This window comes from Puma concolor, chromosome D1 (assembly GCF_028749965.1).
Source record: "Puma concolor isolate L17-30 chromosome D1, mPumCon1.1.hap2, whole genome shotgun sequence".
Taxonomy (NCBI): domain Eukaryota; kingdom Metazoa; phylum Chordata; class Mammalia; order Carnivora; family Felidae; genus Puma; species Puma concolor.
This window is the reverse complement of record NC_141676.1, coordinates 104493000-104511141: the sequence shown is the minus strand read 5'-3', so window position 1 is coordinate 104511141 and position 18142 is coordinate 104493000. Positions and strand designations below refer to the sequence as shown.

General features: G+C 40.0%; 2 protein-coding genes across 4 annotated transcripts; one reads left to right on the top strand and one right to left on the bottom strand.

The window, feature by feature from the left end:
• Window positions 1-209: 209 nt before the first annotated feature.
• Window positions 210-881, bottom strand: CD1H11orf71 (chromosome D1 C11orf71 homolog). The gene has a single exon (XM_025928908.2). It carries the CDS (start codon window positions 660-662, stop codon window positions 267-269), a length of 396 nt encoding a protein of 131 aa, XP_025784693.1. The 5' UTR covers window positions 663-881; the 3' UTR covers window positions 210-266.
• On the top strand, window positions 832-17917 carry RBM7 (RNA binding motif protein 7). 3 transcript variants are annotated; one of them, XR_015241343.1, is made up of 7 exons: window positions 832-1092; window positions 1845-2007; window positions 2643-2730; window positions 5575-5665; window positions 7266-7631; window positions 9964-10037; window positions 17668-17917. XR_015241343.1 is itself a non-coding variant. In XM_086679066.1 (6 exons), exons 1-5 carry the CDS (start codon window positions 997-999, stop codon window positions 7626-7628), a joined length of 801 nt encoding a protein of 266 aa, XP_086535192.1. In that variant the 5' UTR covers window positions 832-996; the 3' UTR covers window positions 7629-7631; window positions 9964-10806. The 3 variants fall into 3 exon arrangements, 2 of the variants coding, with proteins under 2 accessions (XP_086535192.1, XP_025784051.1); XM_086679066.1 differs by lacking the exon at window positions 17668-17917 and having other exon boundaries at window positions 9964-10806; XM_025928266.2 differs by lacking the exons at window positions 9964-10037; window positions 17668-17917 and having other exon boundaries at window positions 7266-9102.
• The last annotated feature ends 225 nt before the right edge of the window (window positions 17918-18142 follow it).

Below are 18142 nucleotides of genomic sequence, written 5' to 3'. Positions count from 1 at the left end.
GAATGGTGGCTCAGCTTTGCGACTAAGAAAAAAAAAACCTCCTCTACCTTCTTCCTGATCTAATCATCCCGGCCGCTTTAAAACCATCGGAACAAAGCAGTAAGTAAAACTTTCCTCCGTATTAAGCCGTTATTAACAGGACTCCTACGTGTTTTTATATTAAAATTTAAATACATCTCTAAAAATAAGACTGCCATGGCACCACGAGAGGATTTGAGAGAGGCCTTGTTTACAAGCGGATCGAGGGCTGACGGGAGGTTTGCATATTAAGCCGAAAGACGGGCTGAGACAACACTCCCAACTGCAATCAGACGCTGCTGCAGCACACTCCTTAAGAGATCCAGTTTGACCGCGGGGGTCGGGTAAGGTGCGAATCTGGCCTGACGGGAGCGGTTCCGCCCATCAGCTTCCCTTCCCAATCTAAAGCGTGGCGGGCTGCGGCCGACCCCAGTCGCCCGACGGCTGTCGGCCCGAACGCTCTGCCGGACGGCCTGACGAGGAGCGGGTCCTGGAAGAACCGCCTCACGCCTGGCAACGAGGAAGCTGTCTCCAGAGACCATCGCCAGGGCTAAGGCAGACGGGTTGAGATCGCCGTGGGAAGCGCGGTAGGCCATCCTGCTCCTTTGATCGCCGGCGGACAGGGACACGTAGTTCAGGGCCATCTTCAAACACTGCCCGCAGTGTTTGTTACGTCCCTCGGTCAAGGTAGGCTCTTGGCGGCTACGCAGATCAGTCCAGCGGGTCTCGAACGCGACCCCCGCCTACAGGGAAAGCCATTAACTCCAGCCGCGTCCGATCGAGGAGCTGCCTTCAACCGGCGCTCTGCTCTCGAGCATGCGCAGCCCGCCCGCGCACGTCGACGCCTGCCGAGAGCGAGCGTGAATGACGTCTACGTCCGTGACGCCCGGGTCGACGAGGGCGTGGGGTTTCCGAGAGTGCGCAGTGAGTGCGGCGGCGGCGACCCTTCGGCCTTTTTAGGGAGGGGGCGGCATTGCGATGGGGGCGGCGGCAGCGGAAGCAGATCGCACGCTCTTTGTGGGCAACCTTGAAACGAAAGTGACCGAGGAGCTCCTTTTCGAGCTTTTCCACCAGGTAAGCGGCCGAGAGCCGGCTCTTCCTTTCGTTTATCCGGCTCTCTTATGGCTCGGCCCAACGGCCAGGCCCGCCTTCTTTTCGAAAGCTGGGTTGTGGGTCCCGGCGCCCGAAGGCTGGGCCGCTTGGGGCCGGAGGTCACTCTGGGAAAGTGACGCGCTCGCGGGGGGTCGCTTTATGGAAAGAGCCCTGGTGAGTTCACGCTGAAGTGACTCATTGGTAGAGTATATTTTAATTGTGTGGTCATTATCTGTTTTCCACGTAAGTTTTTTTTTTTTTAATTGCAGCATTAGAATATTTAAAACAGACTCCTAAATACGCTGTAGAAAAACAGACTTGTAGTGTTTCTGTGTTAAAATTTGCATTAAAATGTGTTAAAAATTCAGAGTATCCTTTTCTCTCCAGTTCTGTTCTCTTAACAGCTGGTAACGATTGGTTAATCGGTAAAAAAGCGAATTTTTAGTCCGAGAAAACCGGACTAGTCTTGATAAACCGTTACCTGGAGTGAGAAAATGATGGATGTTGGTCGCCCTGTTAAAAAGTCATAAAGTACTCTGAAATGTAAATTGAGTGACTGCTTCCAGTTCCTTACGGTCTTCCTTCCCCCACATAAATTAATCAAGTGTTTGGTCGTAGCTATAGAATCTTTAACCGAGGTGGAAATTCTTGTGTGTCCATTTTTTAGACTTTCTGATTACATTTTTGTTGTTTTTCATCTTTGCAAAATTCGAGATTTTTCTTTTCGTCTATAGGCTGGGCCAGTGATAAAAGTGAAAATTCCGAAAGATAAGGATGGTAAACCAAAGCAGTTTGCATTTGTGAATTTCAAACATGAAGTGTCCGTTCCTTATGCGATGAATCTGCTTAATGGAATCAAACTGTTTGGGAGGCCCATCAAAATTCAGTTTAGATCAGGTAACTATTCAGTGTTATTGTTTGGGGAGAGGGTCTTTTTGTTTGTTTGTTTCTCAGTTCTTTGTTTTTAATTTTGTTCAATTTTAAAGAACCTCTTTTTAGATGAAAATACTTCAAACTTTGTGGATAGTAAACTATATATCCCTGGAAATAGGTAACATTGACAACATGGGTTTTCAAAGTTGTCATTTTAAAATTGAGTTGGGGTTAGTGAAGAGAATGTAAACTTTGTTGTTAGAATGACTTGGGTTTGGGTCCTTGCTCTGAAAGGAGCAAGGATTATTTTCTGAAAACGCTTTTCCTAGCTGCTTTGTAATTCACACTTAACAAATTTTGATTCTGGATCCTGACGAGGGTGAAATTTTCTGTGTATCCAGTCTCAAAATTTAGTGTGGGGATCAGAATATTATGGCCGGATTGGATATTTATACATTGGATAATACCTTGTTTGGAACCCTTTGTTTTGGAAGTATCTGGTATTGAACACATACGTTTTACTCTGATGAAATTGTAAAGCAGTCTTAGTGTAATTTGAGGTTTTCTTTTGTAGCCTCTGTCTACATGATTTGGGGTAGGGGAGACATAATTTCAACTTAAGTTTTCTATCAATAATTTCTCAATTTTTTTTATTTTAGGAAGTAGCCATGCCTCACAGGATGTCAGTGTGTCATATCCCCAGCATCATATTGGAAACTCAAGCCCTACCTCTACATCTCCTAGCAGGTAATATCTTACACCTATTGTTAAAATCATTTGTCAGAAATTTTCCTAGGTAGTGATCCCAAAACGCACAATGAATGATTTGTTTCCTTCTTTAAGCTCCTTCTTCTTCATTCTTCTGCTATGTTATTTGTATATTGACTTATAATTAGGTATAATTAGGTTTCAAGGGGATTATAGACAGACATGTATGTATAGTACCCCTAAAACAGATGCATATGTTAACTATATGTTCATTTGGAAAGACATACTCACACATATTTTTGTACATAACTGAAAGAAAACTTCTCAGAACATTATTTAGCCCTTATTATTTTCACTATACTCTATTTTCTAATCTATTTCCTTTAAAAAATTTAAATTAGTTTTGACCACCAGTTGGTTGTTAATTGCAGGTTAAAAATGACTGTCTGGAAACAGACTAGTGGACTAAGAGTTTGTAGAATTGGATTGTAGGTGTGCCTCCACCAATTGCATAATCTTGAGATAGTGTCATTTCTCTGATCCTGTCCTTCCATTTGTCAGGAAAAGCTGAGTTGACTGATGTCTAGAACCTCTTCTAGTTACTAAGGGTTAGGAAAGATCCCGTATTTACATAAATAATTTTATTTGCGCTAGGAAAGCCGATATTTCACCAGGGACAGTTTTTTCCTGGATTATCCACAGAGTTATTCTCTCAATCATAATGGGCTTCATTTAAGGAAGAGTTAGCAAATGTGTGTCAGGTTCTTCAGCTCCTTTGCATTTATGCTCTCGTTTCTCACAGCAGTCTTATGAGGTAGGGGTTATTGTTAGTTCTACCTTATATGTGAAGAAAATGAGGATTGGAGGTTAACTTGCTCAAGTGTGAACTGTTCGTAATAGTGGACTGGGATTGAAACCCAGGCATTGTGACGAAGCCTCTAGGATAGGCTGCCTAATGGAGCTTACAAGTCTTCATGAAGACAGGTGTATGTTTTGTGACTACCTGTTTGATAAGTCCTCTAGAGAAAGAGTAGAACATGCTTGGAGAAAAGATCCAGCAAGGAGAGATGATATAAACGAATGAGGAACTAAAAGGGGCCAACGTACCTAGGTCACAATGAATGAGAAATGGACAGTAACAGATGGTGTTGGTGCAGTAGAAGAGGTGAGACGATATAGGGTCTTTCTTCTAGGCCATAGTTAGAAATTGGGAACGTTATCCTAAAAACCGTCAAAAGATACCAAAATGTTTTCAGTAGGACAATAACGGGAACAGGTTTGTATTTTAACAATTTGTTTGGTTGCTGTGGGAGAACAGATTAGGGGGGACGAGGCTGAAAATAGACCAATGAGGAAACTGTTGGTAGCAAAGTATTGGCATTAGTTGTAAGATAGCAAGGAAGTTCCTGGGATGATGTTGATGGTTTGGATTAGGGCGGTGCCAAGAGCTGGGGCAAAGTGGCTTCGATATGACAAGATGACTAGATAGCAAAGTTGCGAGAAAGAATAGTGTACAAAGGGTGCCATCTTCACATCCTTTCTTGCGAACTGAAATTGTGTTTAAATACTTCTCAGCACATCCGGAACTTGAAGCATCTCAAACCACTTTTGTAGAAGCTTCAAAGGTATCTCAGGTGGAGGAAAAATGAGTTTTTAGCTCCCTCAGAATTCTCTTTGGGAAAAAAAATGCAAGTAAATGACTTGTTTTTAATTTAAGGCTAGAACATACATCGTTTTTATACTCTTCTTATAAGGAAAATTATACTTTTTACCCCTTTAGCATATGGATATACAACTAATTTAAGAAAACCCAAAATGGGGAGTGGCTGGGTGGCTCAGTCAGTCAGTTGAGCGTCTGACTCTTTTGCCTCAGGTTCTAATCCCAGGGTCATGGGATCGAGCCCTGTGTCAGGCTTCACACTGAGCATAGAACCTGCTTGAGATGATCTCTCTCCCTCCGTCCCTCCCTGCTCACACACGTGCCCATGCTTGATGTTTCTGACTCTCTCTCCCTCAAAAAAAAAACAAACAAACAAAAAAACACAATGAAAATATCTAAACTATGAGGCAAATCAATTAGTGATATGATTCTAAATATTTTAAAATAAATTTAAAATACTTTCTAAGTGAGTTTTTCTGTAGAGTAAGCTTCCTTTTTAGGAGGTGGGGAATAAGATATAAGTCCTTGAAATTAATATCCTATTTATGTTACAGAACTCTTAATTCCTTGTTCTCCCAGATCTGTTCCTCTTCCCTGTCTCAGTAAATGTGTGTGTAATTGCTCAAGCCAGAAATCTGCGTTTTTATCCTTAATTTTTCTTTTTCCTTCATCTGTCATATCTAACTAACCAAATCCTTTTCGTTTCAGTTTTCAGCCTAAGCCTTTGTGCTAGTCCCGGGATTGACTTTTTTTTTTTTTTTTTTTTTCTATAAAGGCCACATACATGTTTCAGTCGTTGCAGGCCATCGTAACAATACATAGAAAATACAGACACAAGAGTGTTACAAAAACCGGATTGGCCCATAGGCCATATAGCTTCTCACCCCTGTGCTCGTTCTTCCTGCAGCTGGAATGTTTTGCCTCCAGGTGATCTTGTTACTCAGTTTTCACTTCAAATGTCTCCTTTTTAGAAAGGCCATCCCTGACCAGCGAGCTAAAATAGAACTCCTGTCTCTCACCTCACTTGCTTTTTAGTCGACTATTCATAATAACACTTGGAAGAGGGTAAATTGTCTTACTCTCTGAGTCCTTCCCTTTATCTGTGAGAGCAGATACCTTGTTTTTCTTGTTCATTCCTACCTTTGGGACCTGTGTCTTGCTCATGATTAGTATGTAGTAAATATTTGTTAAACGAATGATTATATGTTGTTTTTCTTTCACAGGCATGAAAGGACTGTGGATAACATCATTCCATCAGCGCAGATAATTCAGAGGTCTTTCTCTTCTCCAGAAAATTTTCAGAGACAAGCAGTGGTAGGTTGATTTATCAACTTGACTTGGTAAAAAAAAAAAAAAAAAAAAAAAAAAACAACCAAAAAACAACAAAAAAGCACAGCAAAACACTTAGATTGAAATGTTCAAATAATTCTTAAGTAACGTCCTAAGTTTTCGTTAGACTAGCATGATCTTTGTAGATTGATTACTCATTTTAGTTTTCACTGGGCTGAAGTACATATTTAAAAGATTGAAGACAAATAGAAGGGCTGTGTTTCACATTTGTATTTTTCTTCATGCATTGTTGTGGGGGTGGTGTGTTTAAAAGACAGGAAATTTATTCTCTGATGTGCTTGTAACCTAGGCTGAAGGACTTATTAGCATATGCTCTCTTTGATGCTTGTAACAGTAATTGAATATATTGGAGTCTTCAGACCATCTTCCTCTTGCTTTCCATTTTTTCTGTAATATGAAGCTGTGAGACTAGGCTTAAAATCCTTGATATGTTTTACTGTTCCATCTTCGTGTCCAGTCCTTCATTTTTTCATTTTGTCGTCACGTCCTTTATTTGTTTCTTTTTCTTGAATTCATTTCTTCTTTTTTTCACTGCCCAATCACAAGCGTGGCTTATGACCCCTTGACCTTTTGCAGGCCTGCAAAATAAAAATAGAAGAACGAAATAAGGTAAAATTGAGCTCAGTATAAAGAGATGTCCACTTTTATGTACATACCACGTATTTTTCTCATTTTGCTGTAGGCTGTTTAAAAAAAATGATCACTGGCTTATAAGCTATCTGCAGGCAGAATTTCGGGGACCACTGGTCTAGTCAGTTCGTACTTGTCTCCATTTTCTCCTCACTGGTCCATCTTACACACTTGTTTGAAAATTATTGTAACTCTGTTTTGCTTATCTTCCTGGTAATTTGACTTTCCATCTTGTAACATAAAGTCAGAAGTCTCTAGCTTAGTTATTAGGTACTCCAATCATCTGATGCCAATAAAGCTTTTTAGCCTAAGTGTCCATTAATCAGTGCTTATGAGGTCTGTAACCTCTCTCAGAGTTACTTGCTCTTCTGCGAACACATTCTGTTTCCTTGTTATCTTTGTGCAATTTCCTTTCCTTGATATACTTCCCCCTTAAAATATTCTATCCATGTTTTTAATACTCAGGTCCTGTGCCACCTTCGTGAAGCCTTTCCTAATGATACTGAGCTCTTGACTCTTTATGTGTTCATCAGACAGTGATTTACATTATCATCATTTGTATGACCTCTTCCCTTCTCCGTTTTGTTCTTGAGGGCAGGGAGTAGTAGGGGTAGTCGTAGAGGTGGGGGGAGCGGGTGCCTGGGTGGCTTCGTTGGTTAAGTCTGCGACTTCAGCTCAGGTCATGATCTCTCATTTCATGAGTTTAAGCCCCTCATTGAACTCTCTCCTGTCAGCACAGAGTCTGCTTTGGATCCACTGTCTCCCTCTCCCTCTTTCAGAAATAAACGTTTAAAAAAAAATAGTAGTTATGTACAAATATCTTGTAGTTGTCCATTGGCATGAACAAACTTTGACTTGTTTAACCTAAGATCTACCTGGGCAGGTGGATCTACTAAAAATATTTGTAGTTAACATTTCCTTCTTTTTCTTTTAGATGAACAGTATTTTGAGACAGATGTCGTATGGTGGGAAATTTGGTTCTCCACATCTGGATCAGTCAGGATTTTCCCCATCAGTTCAGTCACATAATCCTACTTTTAACCAGTCTTCAAGCTCCCAGTGGCGCCAGGAGACGCCATCCTCACAACGTAAAGTCAGACAGAATTCTCATCCCTACATCCTGGACAGACATTATAGCCGTGAACAACGCTACACTGATCACGGGTCTGACCATCATTACAGGGGAGGCAGGGACGACTACTTCCATGAAGATCGGAACCCTGACGGCTGGAGCCACGATTATGAAAACAGAAGAGACAGTAGTAGAGATGGAAAATGGCGTTTGTCTCGACACTAACAAGTATTAAAGGACGATGTTTTTATAGGGTCATTCTAGGTCCCTTTGGCTGAATTGATCTGGAGGTGTTTTGTTAACTTTACAGAGCAGCTTTACAAGTTGCCACATTTCTTTATAAAATTTTTAAAACCTATAGCTGCAGTCTAATACAGAAATAAGAATTGTGGTTCCAGTTTTATTACATTAATAACCTTTCACCTCAGGGTTTTATGAAGAGGAAAGGGTTTTATGCAAAAGAAAGTGCCACAGTTCCTAATCATTTTAGACAATTAACGAAGGGATGTGTTATATGGATTGGTTGTATTATAAAGCAGATATTTTAATTATCTGTTATCTTTTTGTATTGCAAGAAGTTTGTTGTCAGTGAATCAGATTTTGGTGTATATAATAGAAAACATTCAAGTTTTAATAGTCTGAAATGACTGTCAGTATTTTGTTGATAAAAGAAAGTAATTTCAGTGACTCATTTTACTTAAAACTTATTGGGGTTTTAAGGGGATAAATCATATTTGACTTCTTAGAGAATTTTTAGTGTAAGTTCTGTGACATGCTCATTTGAGTTTTACTCTAATTGAAGATAAAATTGTAAATCTGTACATGCTGTCTTATTCTAAAAATTTTTAAATTTACTCATTAAATCATGTTTGATGTATAACTGAAGTTAACTCAGGAAGTTAAATATCTCTAAATGTATTTTTTTACGTTAAAAAAATACAGTGTTAATATAAATCCCCTTTTCAGGAATAACAAAAATGTAAAAGCAGAGGTAAAATGGTAAAATGTTTTACTGAAAGTATTCTTTTTGCAAAAAGAAGGTTCATGAACCGTTTAAGTGCTGCCTCTGTTACTCAAAACTTTAAAAACTTTAACATTTTCAGAGTGCCCAGGACATGTGTACATGGGTATGTTTTATTGTGGAGATTGTACAGATTGCTTTTTTGTTTGAACGTTTGAAACAATTTAAACTTTTTCTGATTTAAAAATTTTTAAATCTTGTTTAACAAAATTGTGTATCAAGATGCTGTTTCCCATTTATTGTAGAACTGGTTTATAAAAAATCATCCTTGAAAAATTTTGATCCTTTTTAATATTAGTAACCACAGCGTTTATACTGTGTTCTTTTTTAATATATTGAAAACCTAAAAAAGAGTGTGTCTTATTTTTTTGACATTACTAACTTTGGAGACCATGTATACAAAGTTAGCAACATACTTTTATTCAGTGATGGCCTCGTGTTAAGAATGTTGGTTCTTAGAGCATCCTGAAATATTCCTTTTGTACATATTGAAATTAATATTTTAGAATCAGATTTTCAGTGATCTGGATTATAGTTCTTACCAGTTACGAACTGGTCACCCTCCTTAGTCTCTGGGAGTTCACGTACTCTCAGGTCTTCCCTGTGTGTAAATGCATGCCGTTTTTCGGTAAGTGGAACTGTTGACTCCGCATGATTAAAAGTTTGTTTGCTTACACAGTTTAATAGTAGAAGGATTTGTTTGCAGTGAGCTTGTTCTCCAGTATCTTACCTATGTGAATATTTGGTAGCTTATAGAGATTAACAAAGATTAGTACTGCTTTATTGCAAGGTATCTCTGGGTCCGATCCTTTCATATTGATTCATAGGTAATCCTGGTTCAGGGTAATCTTTTTTAATGATTGTAATGACGGGGCACACCCCTTAGGAGGTTCCAGTGGATCTCTTTCACGTCAATCCCACCCAGTTGAAAGTAACCATACTGTACATAAATGTACTGGGTAAAGGGACAGAACGAGATGGTCCCAACAAATTGGACATAGTTGGGGAGCTCGTTCACCCAGGCTTGAGAGCTACAGTAGAAAGGAAGAGGTGTTTTTGTGGGAGCACGATTTCTCCCCAAGGGTGTGGCACGAAATACCACTCTGTTCTGTAATGAAGTGTTGGGTAAATGTTCTGTACTGACATGGTGTAACCTTCTCTTAGAGAGTGGCAACACCATAAAGCTTCTGACAAGTCCTGCAGTAAAGAAAGTTTATACTTAGTATTCCAAAATTTTTGACCCTTATTTTACCCTTTTGTCCATAACACATATTAATATACTAAGACCTCTAAAGAATCTGACCCCACCCTTCTCTATCAAATCAGTCAATATTTTTGGTACCACTTTCCAGCTCTGTTGTGTAGGCCCATATCCCTCACACCTACTGCCTATCATGCTAGAAGGGGCAATCATCCTCTTCCAGGATTATTCTATCAGCACCCTACTGTAGCAGTGTATGTATTCCAATAGTACCCTGTATTTCGCTTTTCGTAGCCTTATACTGTGTTATAATTTTATTTTTATTTGTATCTCTCTAGAAAGTTCCATGAAGGCAGAAACCATATCTTACCAGTGAATTCTCAGTATCCAGTACCTGGCATTAAATTACTTGGTAAATTTTTGATGAATGAATGAAAGAATGTTTGTCAGATAATTGAATTAAAAAAGGAGGCTTAATCATAGTAGTAGTTTTTTTTTTTTAAATAGGTTTCCTAACCATGAACCATCATTGCATCCTGTTATAAAAACTCTGTATTACAATATATTGTGCCTTTAATACACTCTAGAATTCTATTTGCTTTCCAAAAGTGTTAAGGTTTTGATCTGTATTCATGAGGTTTTCTTTTAAAAATTGTTTTATTATGTTGGTTTGGTTTTGGAATTATGGTTCTGCTAGCTTTATAGAATGAATTGGCAAGCTTATCTTGTTCTATGCCCTGGAAAGAAAATTGAAAAATATAGGAATTAACCTGTTTCTTTAAGACTTGTTAAACTCCTTTGTAAAACTCATTTCTTAGAAGTAACTGGTTTTTTCTCCCATTTTTTGTTTTGGTTATCAGTCTATCCGTATTTCCTACTTTCTCAGGAATCAATCTGAATAATTTATACCTTTCTAAAAAAAAAACCCATTTTCTCTGTCTTTCCGAATTGACAGTTGTACATGGTATTTCTTACAATTTTTGTTAAATTCTATCTGCGGTTATAGTTGTTTTAGTTCCTGACATATTTTACTTTCCCTCCCCCATCTTCATTAGACTCGCTGTGCTGTTATACATTGTGCATTTATTTATGTAAAAGCAGCATGCCACATTGTTTCTGTTTTTGAAACCTTCCCTTTTAAAGAGATCGAAGTAAAAAGTATATACGATTCTGACAGTTAACCATTTCTGGAGCTCTTTGGTCCTCCGTGTACATCCATCTGGTATCTACTTGGAAGTTTTTGGGATATGTCTTGTAGTGCAGCCTTGCTGGTGATGAATTCTTGTAGCTTTTGTGTCTGAAAAAGTATATTTCATCTTTGTGTTTGAAATATCTTTTTGCTGGGTATAGAATTCTAACTTGACAGTTTTCCCCCCCTTTTGATATTTTAAAAATGTGGCTCCACTGTCCCCCTGCTTGAATTTTTTCCTGTAAGAATACTGCTGGCTAGTACATAATGTGTCATTTTTGTCTAGCTGGTTTTGAGCAATTGGATTATAATGTGCCTTAATACAGTTTTCTTCATGTTCCTTTTGCTTGGAGTTTTTTGAGATTCATGGGTCTGCGGGTTTATAATTTCAATCAAAATTGGAAAGTTTTGGCCATTGTTTGAAAAAAAAAATTTGTCCTCACTTTCCTCTTTGGAAATTTCAACTACGCTTAATACGAGACTACTTAATGTTATCCCATAGCTCACTGATGTGTTGTATTTTTTAAATTTTGTTTTCTCTGTGTGTTCATTTAGATAGTTGTATTACTAGGTCCTCAAGACTACTTTTTCCTTTTTTTCCCCCCTGCAGTGGCTAGTTAGCAATGAATTCCAGTATAATCTTCATCTTAGATGTTGTAGTTTTCTCTCTAGAAGTTTGATTGCCGTCGCTTTTCTTCTGATTGTTACTCTGTTTTTTTTTTTTGTCTTCAAGCTTCATGAGGTACAATTGACAACATTGTAGTCTATTTAAAGTATAGAGCACGATTTGATACACATTGTGAAAGAGTCCCCCCAGTGAGTAAATTAACACATGACTTTTGGATCTTTTTTTTTTTGTATCTTCACTATCTTTACTTAATTTTTTCAACAATTGGAATAAAGTTACAGTAATTTTTAATGTCCTTGCCTGCTAATTCTAATATTTTTGTCAGTTCTCCTTTGGTTTCTGTTCACTCCCGTTATTGGATGTGTTTTCCTGCTGCTTTTGCACACCCTGCAATTTTGACTGGTTGCTGGGCAATAGGGATTTTACCTCATTGGATACTTGATAGTTTGTATTTCTGTAAATATTCTTGAGCTTTCTTCCAGAACACACGTAAGTTATTTGTAAACCATTGTAGCCAGGACATGATTTAAGATTTGTTAGGATTTCACAACTATTTAGGATTAACTCCCCCATTACCAAAGCCAAACTCTCGAACACTGTAACAGATGCAAACACTGTAACACATGCTCGTGAATTAGGAAATGTTTCAGTCTATCTAGTGGGAACAGATACTCTTCCTGGTCCTCTGTGAGTGCTGAGTAGTAGTCCCTCTAATTCTCTGGGACAATTCTTTTCCCAGCCTTAGATAGTTTCTTCAAACCTGTATGCTGATCTCTACTCTCACGAATACTGGAGGAAACCGGCAGATGTCAGAGTTTTCTCCTGGGCACCTTAACCACGTGCGGTCCTGTGTACTAGACGTTGTAGCTGCCTCGGTTCCCTGAGACTCTCCTGGAGTTTGCCAGGCTTTGCCTACCCCGCCCCCAACCACACTGCTGCTTGGAAATTGCCTCAAGGCAGCAAGCTGAGGCAATCTTAAGGCTCACCTCATCTGTCTCCTGCTCCTGAGGATTACTGTCCTTTCCACCTGACATCCACTGTTTTGTGTTTTTTTCTTTGTATTGGTTGTTCAGGCAGGAGGGTAAATCCAATCCTTGTTACCCCATCTTGACTGGAGGTGGAAATTAAGTCCTGGGTTTTGACCCGTAGTGTACTCACCATTCTTCATGTTAAATGGTCTGTATTTTCATGTTTGATTTTTCTTTCTAACTTGAGTTATTTAGTTCTTTTTTAAATTTCTAATTGATTTTTTTCCTTCTATTGTGACTTTTTGTAGCCTGTGGAGAGAGAACATGGCCAATGTGATAAAATAAAAAACAAATAGAACAAACTTGTAGAGATAAAACCCGATCACTAGCTGGATGATCACAGGCTTTTTTTTAGGTTTCCTTGCAGTGAGCTAACAGGGCTGACCCACGGCCCAGGCACACCTGTCCCAAGGCTGCGGAGGAGAACTTGGAAGACACACCCATCCTCCTTGGCTGGCCCTTCTGCCTGTGAGTTCCATCCTGCCCTGTGGGACACCTGCCAGGTGTTCGCCTAAAGGTTTCTTTTCCAATTTTTCTAATGGTTCCATGCATGTGTGAAAAACAATGATTTTCTCTGTTTCAAAACTCTGCCTTGACAAAATTATCTCTTACCTGACAAAATGTGTAAATCAAAAATGTCAGAATGAGGAGTTATTAAAAAAAAATTAAAATGCGTGCATATTAATTTAATACACATAAGTATACATTCACTTGCCAGTCTTTTGATGTGGAGCCAAAGCCCTTTCCTTATATCTAGGTATGCTAATTGGAGGTTAGTGGCTGTTCTTGCATAAATCACTACCAGATTGCATTGCCTATAATTTCCATTTTGAGTTTCCTCATAGTGGAAGGCAGTTGCAGAGAAACTTGTGAAGGATTCAAGTTTTCTGTTTCTCCTCCTTAACAGTTGTCTTGCTCACACTTAATCACAGCAAGTTCTTATAATGATTTATCCTTCCTGAATCTTTACAAAGTAATTCAACTAGTTTTCTAGAAATTTTTATGTTCCACATTCGTATTCGTATTTTATATTCATCCATATTCTTATTCATCCGTTGATATCGTGTTTAGGTTGAGAATTTGCATTAATGAGCACTAAACTTAAGCAGGTTTGGAACAACTTAACTGGAAAGAGGAAGCACAGGTGAACTTCTAGGAGTGGCTGACCAGTCCCTAGGCTGCAGCATGTCAAGGACGCAGACATTTATTACAGAAAGAATAGGGAACACCAGTGAATCCAACAACTCAGTTAAGTGGGATCAAAGCAGAGAAATGTGCTAATTTGGTAGATAAGTTCTGTTAATTATATGTTTCAAATCCTACATGTTTTTCTCTTCTTGACCTCTTAGTTCTGAAAGAGATGATTCTAATTTATGATGTTCTCTGAGTTATGTATCCTGAAGTGGGTATGTATCCTGAAGCTATTCTAGATACAAGATGAAGCATGACGTTCCTTCACCGTGTACTGTAACTGTTACCAGTGTAAATATCCTCAACCCGTTCTCGTGCTATTAACTTTGGGTTCTCTTCTGGTTCATATTGCTGTTTCACACCTCCAATTTTGTTAGTATTAGCCAACTATGTCTTTGACTGTTACTTTTGAATACCTCTATGTCACTGGATTTTAGGCATGCCTCTTATAGTAAGGGATGTTTTGATTGCTTCCTTCTCTACTTCCTTGCATAGGTATGTTTCCAGGATTGATCCCCTTTCTTTCCCCCCACCCCCTTTCTTCTAGGGTAGCATTTAAGAACTCTGGATACACACTGGCATCACCTCGGAGCCTTTCAAAAAAACAACTTAATGCCTAAACTTTACCCCAGAGCCTCAGGGAGGAAGCATGGTGTCAATATTTTTTAAAAGGGTCTGGTATAAAGTCAGGATTGAAAACTGTACTGTCACACTATTTCTATTCCTGTAGTATATCCCTGTACATTCTCATCAATCATATTAAAGTTTATAGTTTTTTTTTTTTTTTTTTTTTTTTTTATCAGACAGGCTGAAACAGTTGTAGCAGTCAAGGTAAAATCAGAGTGATAAAGTATAAGGGACTTGTTGTAGAGATTTAACCTTAAGCAACTGTGATCGCTGGTGGAAAAATCTGTTGCCCTGCATCTGGTGTTGGGCCTGAAGTCACGGTAAGTCAGCCAGATCAGCAGCTGGGAAGAAAAGCTGAACAAGAACAGGAGCAGGGACAAACCAGAGAGTGGTAGAAAACAAACACGGAGCTTGCATCTGTCTCTCGTTACCCTGCCTTAGTTGACTTGGACGATGCCTGCAGGTGTGGCTGGCACTCTCGGCCACAGAACTGCACGTATCTTTGGCCCAGGACTCAGAGAAGTTGGAGGACATGTGGCAGAACCTGGAGGAGCCACAGCCTGGGCGCTGCCCCACACCAACAAGGTGAGCCAGGAGACCAGCAACAATGTGCATGAGGTACCACGGTGCCTGGCACCCTCCTCTAATCTTCTGGAATGTAGAAAATATGGTTGCTGTTTTCCTTACAAGGTCCAAGTCTCAAGCAAATTTCCCTTGCGGTCAAAACCGCATTGCAATTCGAACACTCTCTACCTGGACTTAGGCTAAGAGCTTGTTTCTCTAGAGACTGTCCTCACTTCAGACACTAGCGACAAGCTCAGGGATTCCTGGGCCATAACTCCTGACCAATCTGCTACAAATTCAGGGGTTCCCACTACTCCCTCGTGTCTGATAATTCACGAGAATGACTCACAGGACTCAGCTAAGAGCTATGTTTATGGTTGCGGTTTTATTTTAGCAAAAGGATACAAATCAGAATGAGACAAAAGAGGAGACACCTAGGGTGAGGTCTGGAAGGGTCTCAAATAAGGCTTCCGTGTCCTCTCCCCCTGGAGTCAGAACGCATCACCCTCCTTGCACATCATTGTGTGTTACCAGGCAGGAAGCTTATCCAAGCTTTGTGTCCAGAGTTTTTACTGGGGCTTCGTGACAGAGGTATGATTGATTGCATCCTTGGCCGTGCAATTGAACTCCGTCTCCAGCCCTCTTCTCCCCCAGGAGTTTGGACTGGTATCAATTTGGCTCAGAGCCTCAACTCCAGTCGCCAGGCTGATCTTTCCAGCATGGCCAGCCCCGATCCTGAGACTATCTAGGGGCCTCCCATGAATATGAAGGATGCTCTTCTCACTTGGGGAATTCCAGGGATGTGAAGAGGCTCTCTCCCAGGGACCAGGAACAGAAGCCAGTTGAAATCTTTACTGTAGAGCACCAACTCTAAATGGAACTAGACAGGGGAGGCTATTCTGGTTGACACAGTGCAAAACCATCACAACAGGAGGATACCTGACCCCCTTGCGCCCCACCAAGAAAACACGTGTGGGACACTTTCCCTTTCCTTGCCACGTCTCTCCTACCATGAGCATACAGACCACCTTCCAAGCTCAATCTCTCGGGTTTTAGTTTCAGACTGCCATTACTGTTTAAACATTTTATCTTCTCTCTAAGGTCATATTTCTCAACTTCTTTATTATGTATTCTATTATAGCTTTTTAGAACTACAAAGTTATTTATTATATAATAAATTAGCTTTTTTTACCTTATACTTCTAAAGAAGAAAGCAACATTACTTGGCAAATTTATTTTTTATTTTTATTTAAAAAATTGTTTTTAATGTTTATATTTATTTCTGGGAGACAGAGAGAGACAAGCATGAGTGGGGAAGGGGCAGAGAGAGAGGGAGACACAGAATCCGAAGCAGGCTCCAGGCTCTGAGATGTCAGCACAGAGCCCGACGCGGGGCTCAGACTCACGAGCCACGAGATCATGACCTGAGCTGAAGTTGGGCACTTAACTGACTGAGCCACCCACGTGCCCCTTGCCAAATTTATTTTTTTTTTTTTTAAATTTTTTTTTCAACGTTTATTTATTTTTGGGACAGAGAGAGACAGAGCATGAACGGGGGAGGGGCAGAGAGAGAGGGAGACACAGAATTGGAAACAGGCTCCAGGCTCTGAGCCATCAGCCCAGAGCCTGACGCGGGGCTCGAACTCCCGGACCGCGAGATCGTGACCTGGCTGAAGTCGGACGCTTAACCGACTGCGCCACCCAGGCGCCCCGCCCCTTGCCAAATTTAAAATGATGTGTATCATATTTGGTTTGGGTCTTGGTATGGGAATGACTTTTTTCAAACAGCTAGCATTTAGTGAGTATTTACTGTGTGCTAAGGGTTGTCAAAAGCTGCTTAAGACTGTTTTGCAGAAGAAGGAGTTGAGGCTTACAGAAGTTAATAACATCCCCAAGATTACACAGTGGTGGCGACCTGGTTCATATCCAGTCAGTCTGATTCCAGATGTCAACCTCTTAACTCTTAACTATTCTTCTTCTTCTTCTTCTTTTTTTTTTTTAATGTTTATTTATTTTTGAAGGAGAGACAGAGCATGAGCGGGGGAAGGGCAGAAAGCGAGGGGGACACCGAATCCAAAGCAGGCTCTGGGCTCTGAGCTGTCAGCACAGAGCCTGACTAACCCACGAACCATGAGATCACGACCTGAGCTGAAGTCGGACGCCCAACTGACTGAGCCACCCAGGTGCCCTCCCCACCCCTTTTTTTTTTGAGAGAGAGAGAGAGAGGACACAAGTGAGCAAGGGTCAGACACAGAGCGAGAGAGAGAGAATCCCAAGAGGGGCAGAGAGAGAGAGAAGTGGGGCTTACCAGAAGCAGGGCTCAAGCAAGCTCACCCCAAGCGGGGCACGAGGTCACCCAATGTAGGACTCAAACTCATGGACCTGTGAGTTCATGACCTGAGCTGAAGTCAGATGCTTAATGACTAAGCCACCCAGGTGCCCCATGCTTCTTTAGTTATGTGTGACAGCACCAAAAGTAGACCGTATTGCTTTTATGGCTTGATGTTTGGAATGTTTGTATTTTGTGCTTAAAATAAGAAATTACTTATTTTTATAAGTTTGGTATTTTTTTCTTTATGTAAATGATAATAGAGCAGATACCAGGAGTGTAACTGCTTCACAAGAGTTATAGTAGTAGATAGTTTTTATTCTCATTTAATGAAAAACTAAACTGGATAGGCTCTTTATTACATTTATCTTGATATTGGTACTTGAAATACAAAGATATACTAGTGTACTACTTAAAATGTTTTTATTAATGTTGCTAATATAACCTGGAGATCTTTTTTAAAATTTTCATTTATTTATTTTTGAGATGGAGAGAGGCAGAGAACAAGCGGGAAAGGAGCAGAGAGAAAGGGGGACAGAGGATCCTAAGCAGGCTCCCCACGGACCGCAGAGAGCCTGAAGTGGGACTTAAACCCATGAACCACGAGATCATGACCAGAGCGGAAGGCAGCTGCTTAACCGAATGAGCCACCCAGGCGCCCCTAACGTGGAGATCTTGAATTGTGATTATTTGAATGAAATTTTCATGGATGTGATAAAGAACCTCCTTTGGGAAATTTACAGAATTATTATCATTTTTATGCGCTTTATTAACGTGCTTTATTTCAACATCAATGTGAATTATACTTTCTTTTTAAAAACAAATAATTACAATGTTCCTCAAATGCATTGGTTAGTATTTCTTTGCCTAAAAGAGTCACAAAAATGTGACTCAATTCCTGTTGGTGAAGGTAAAAACGCATGTATCCCGTTTGTTCTAGTTTTCTACTGCTGTTTAATAA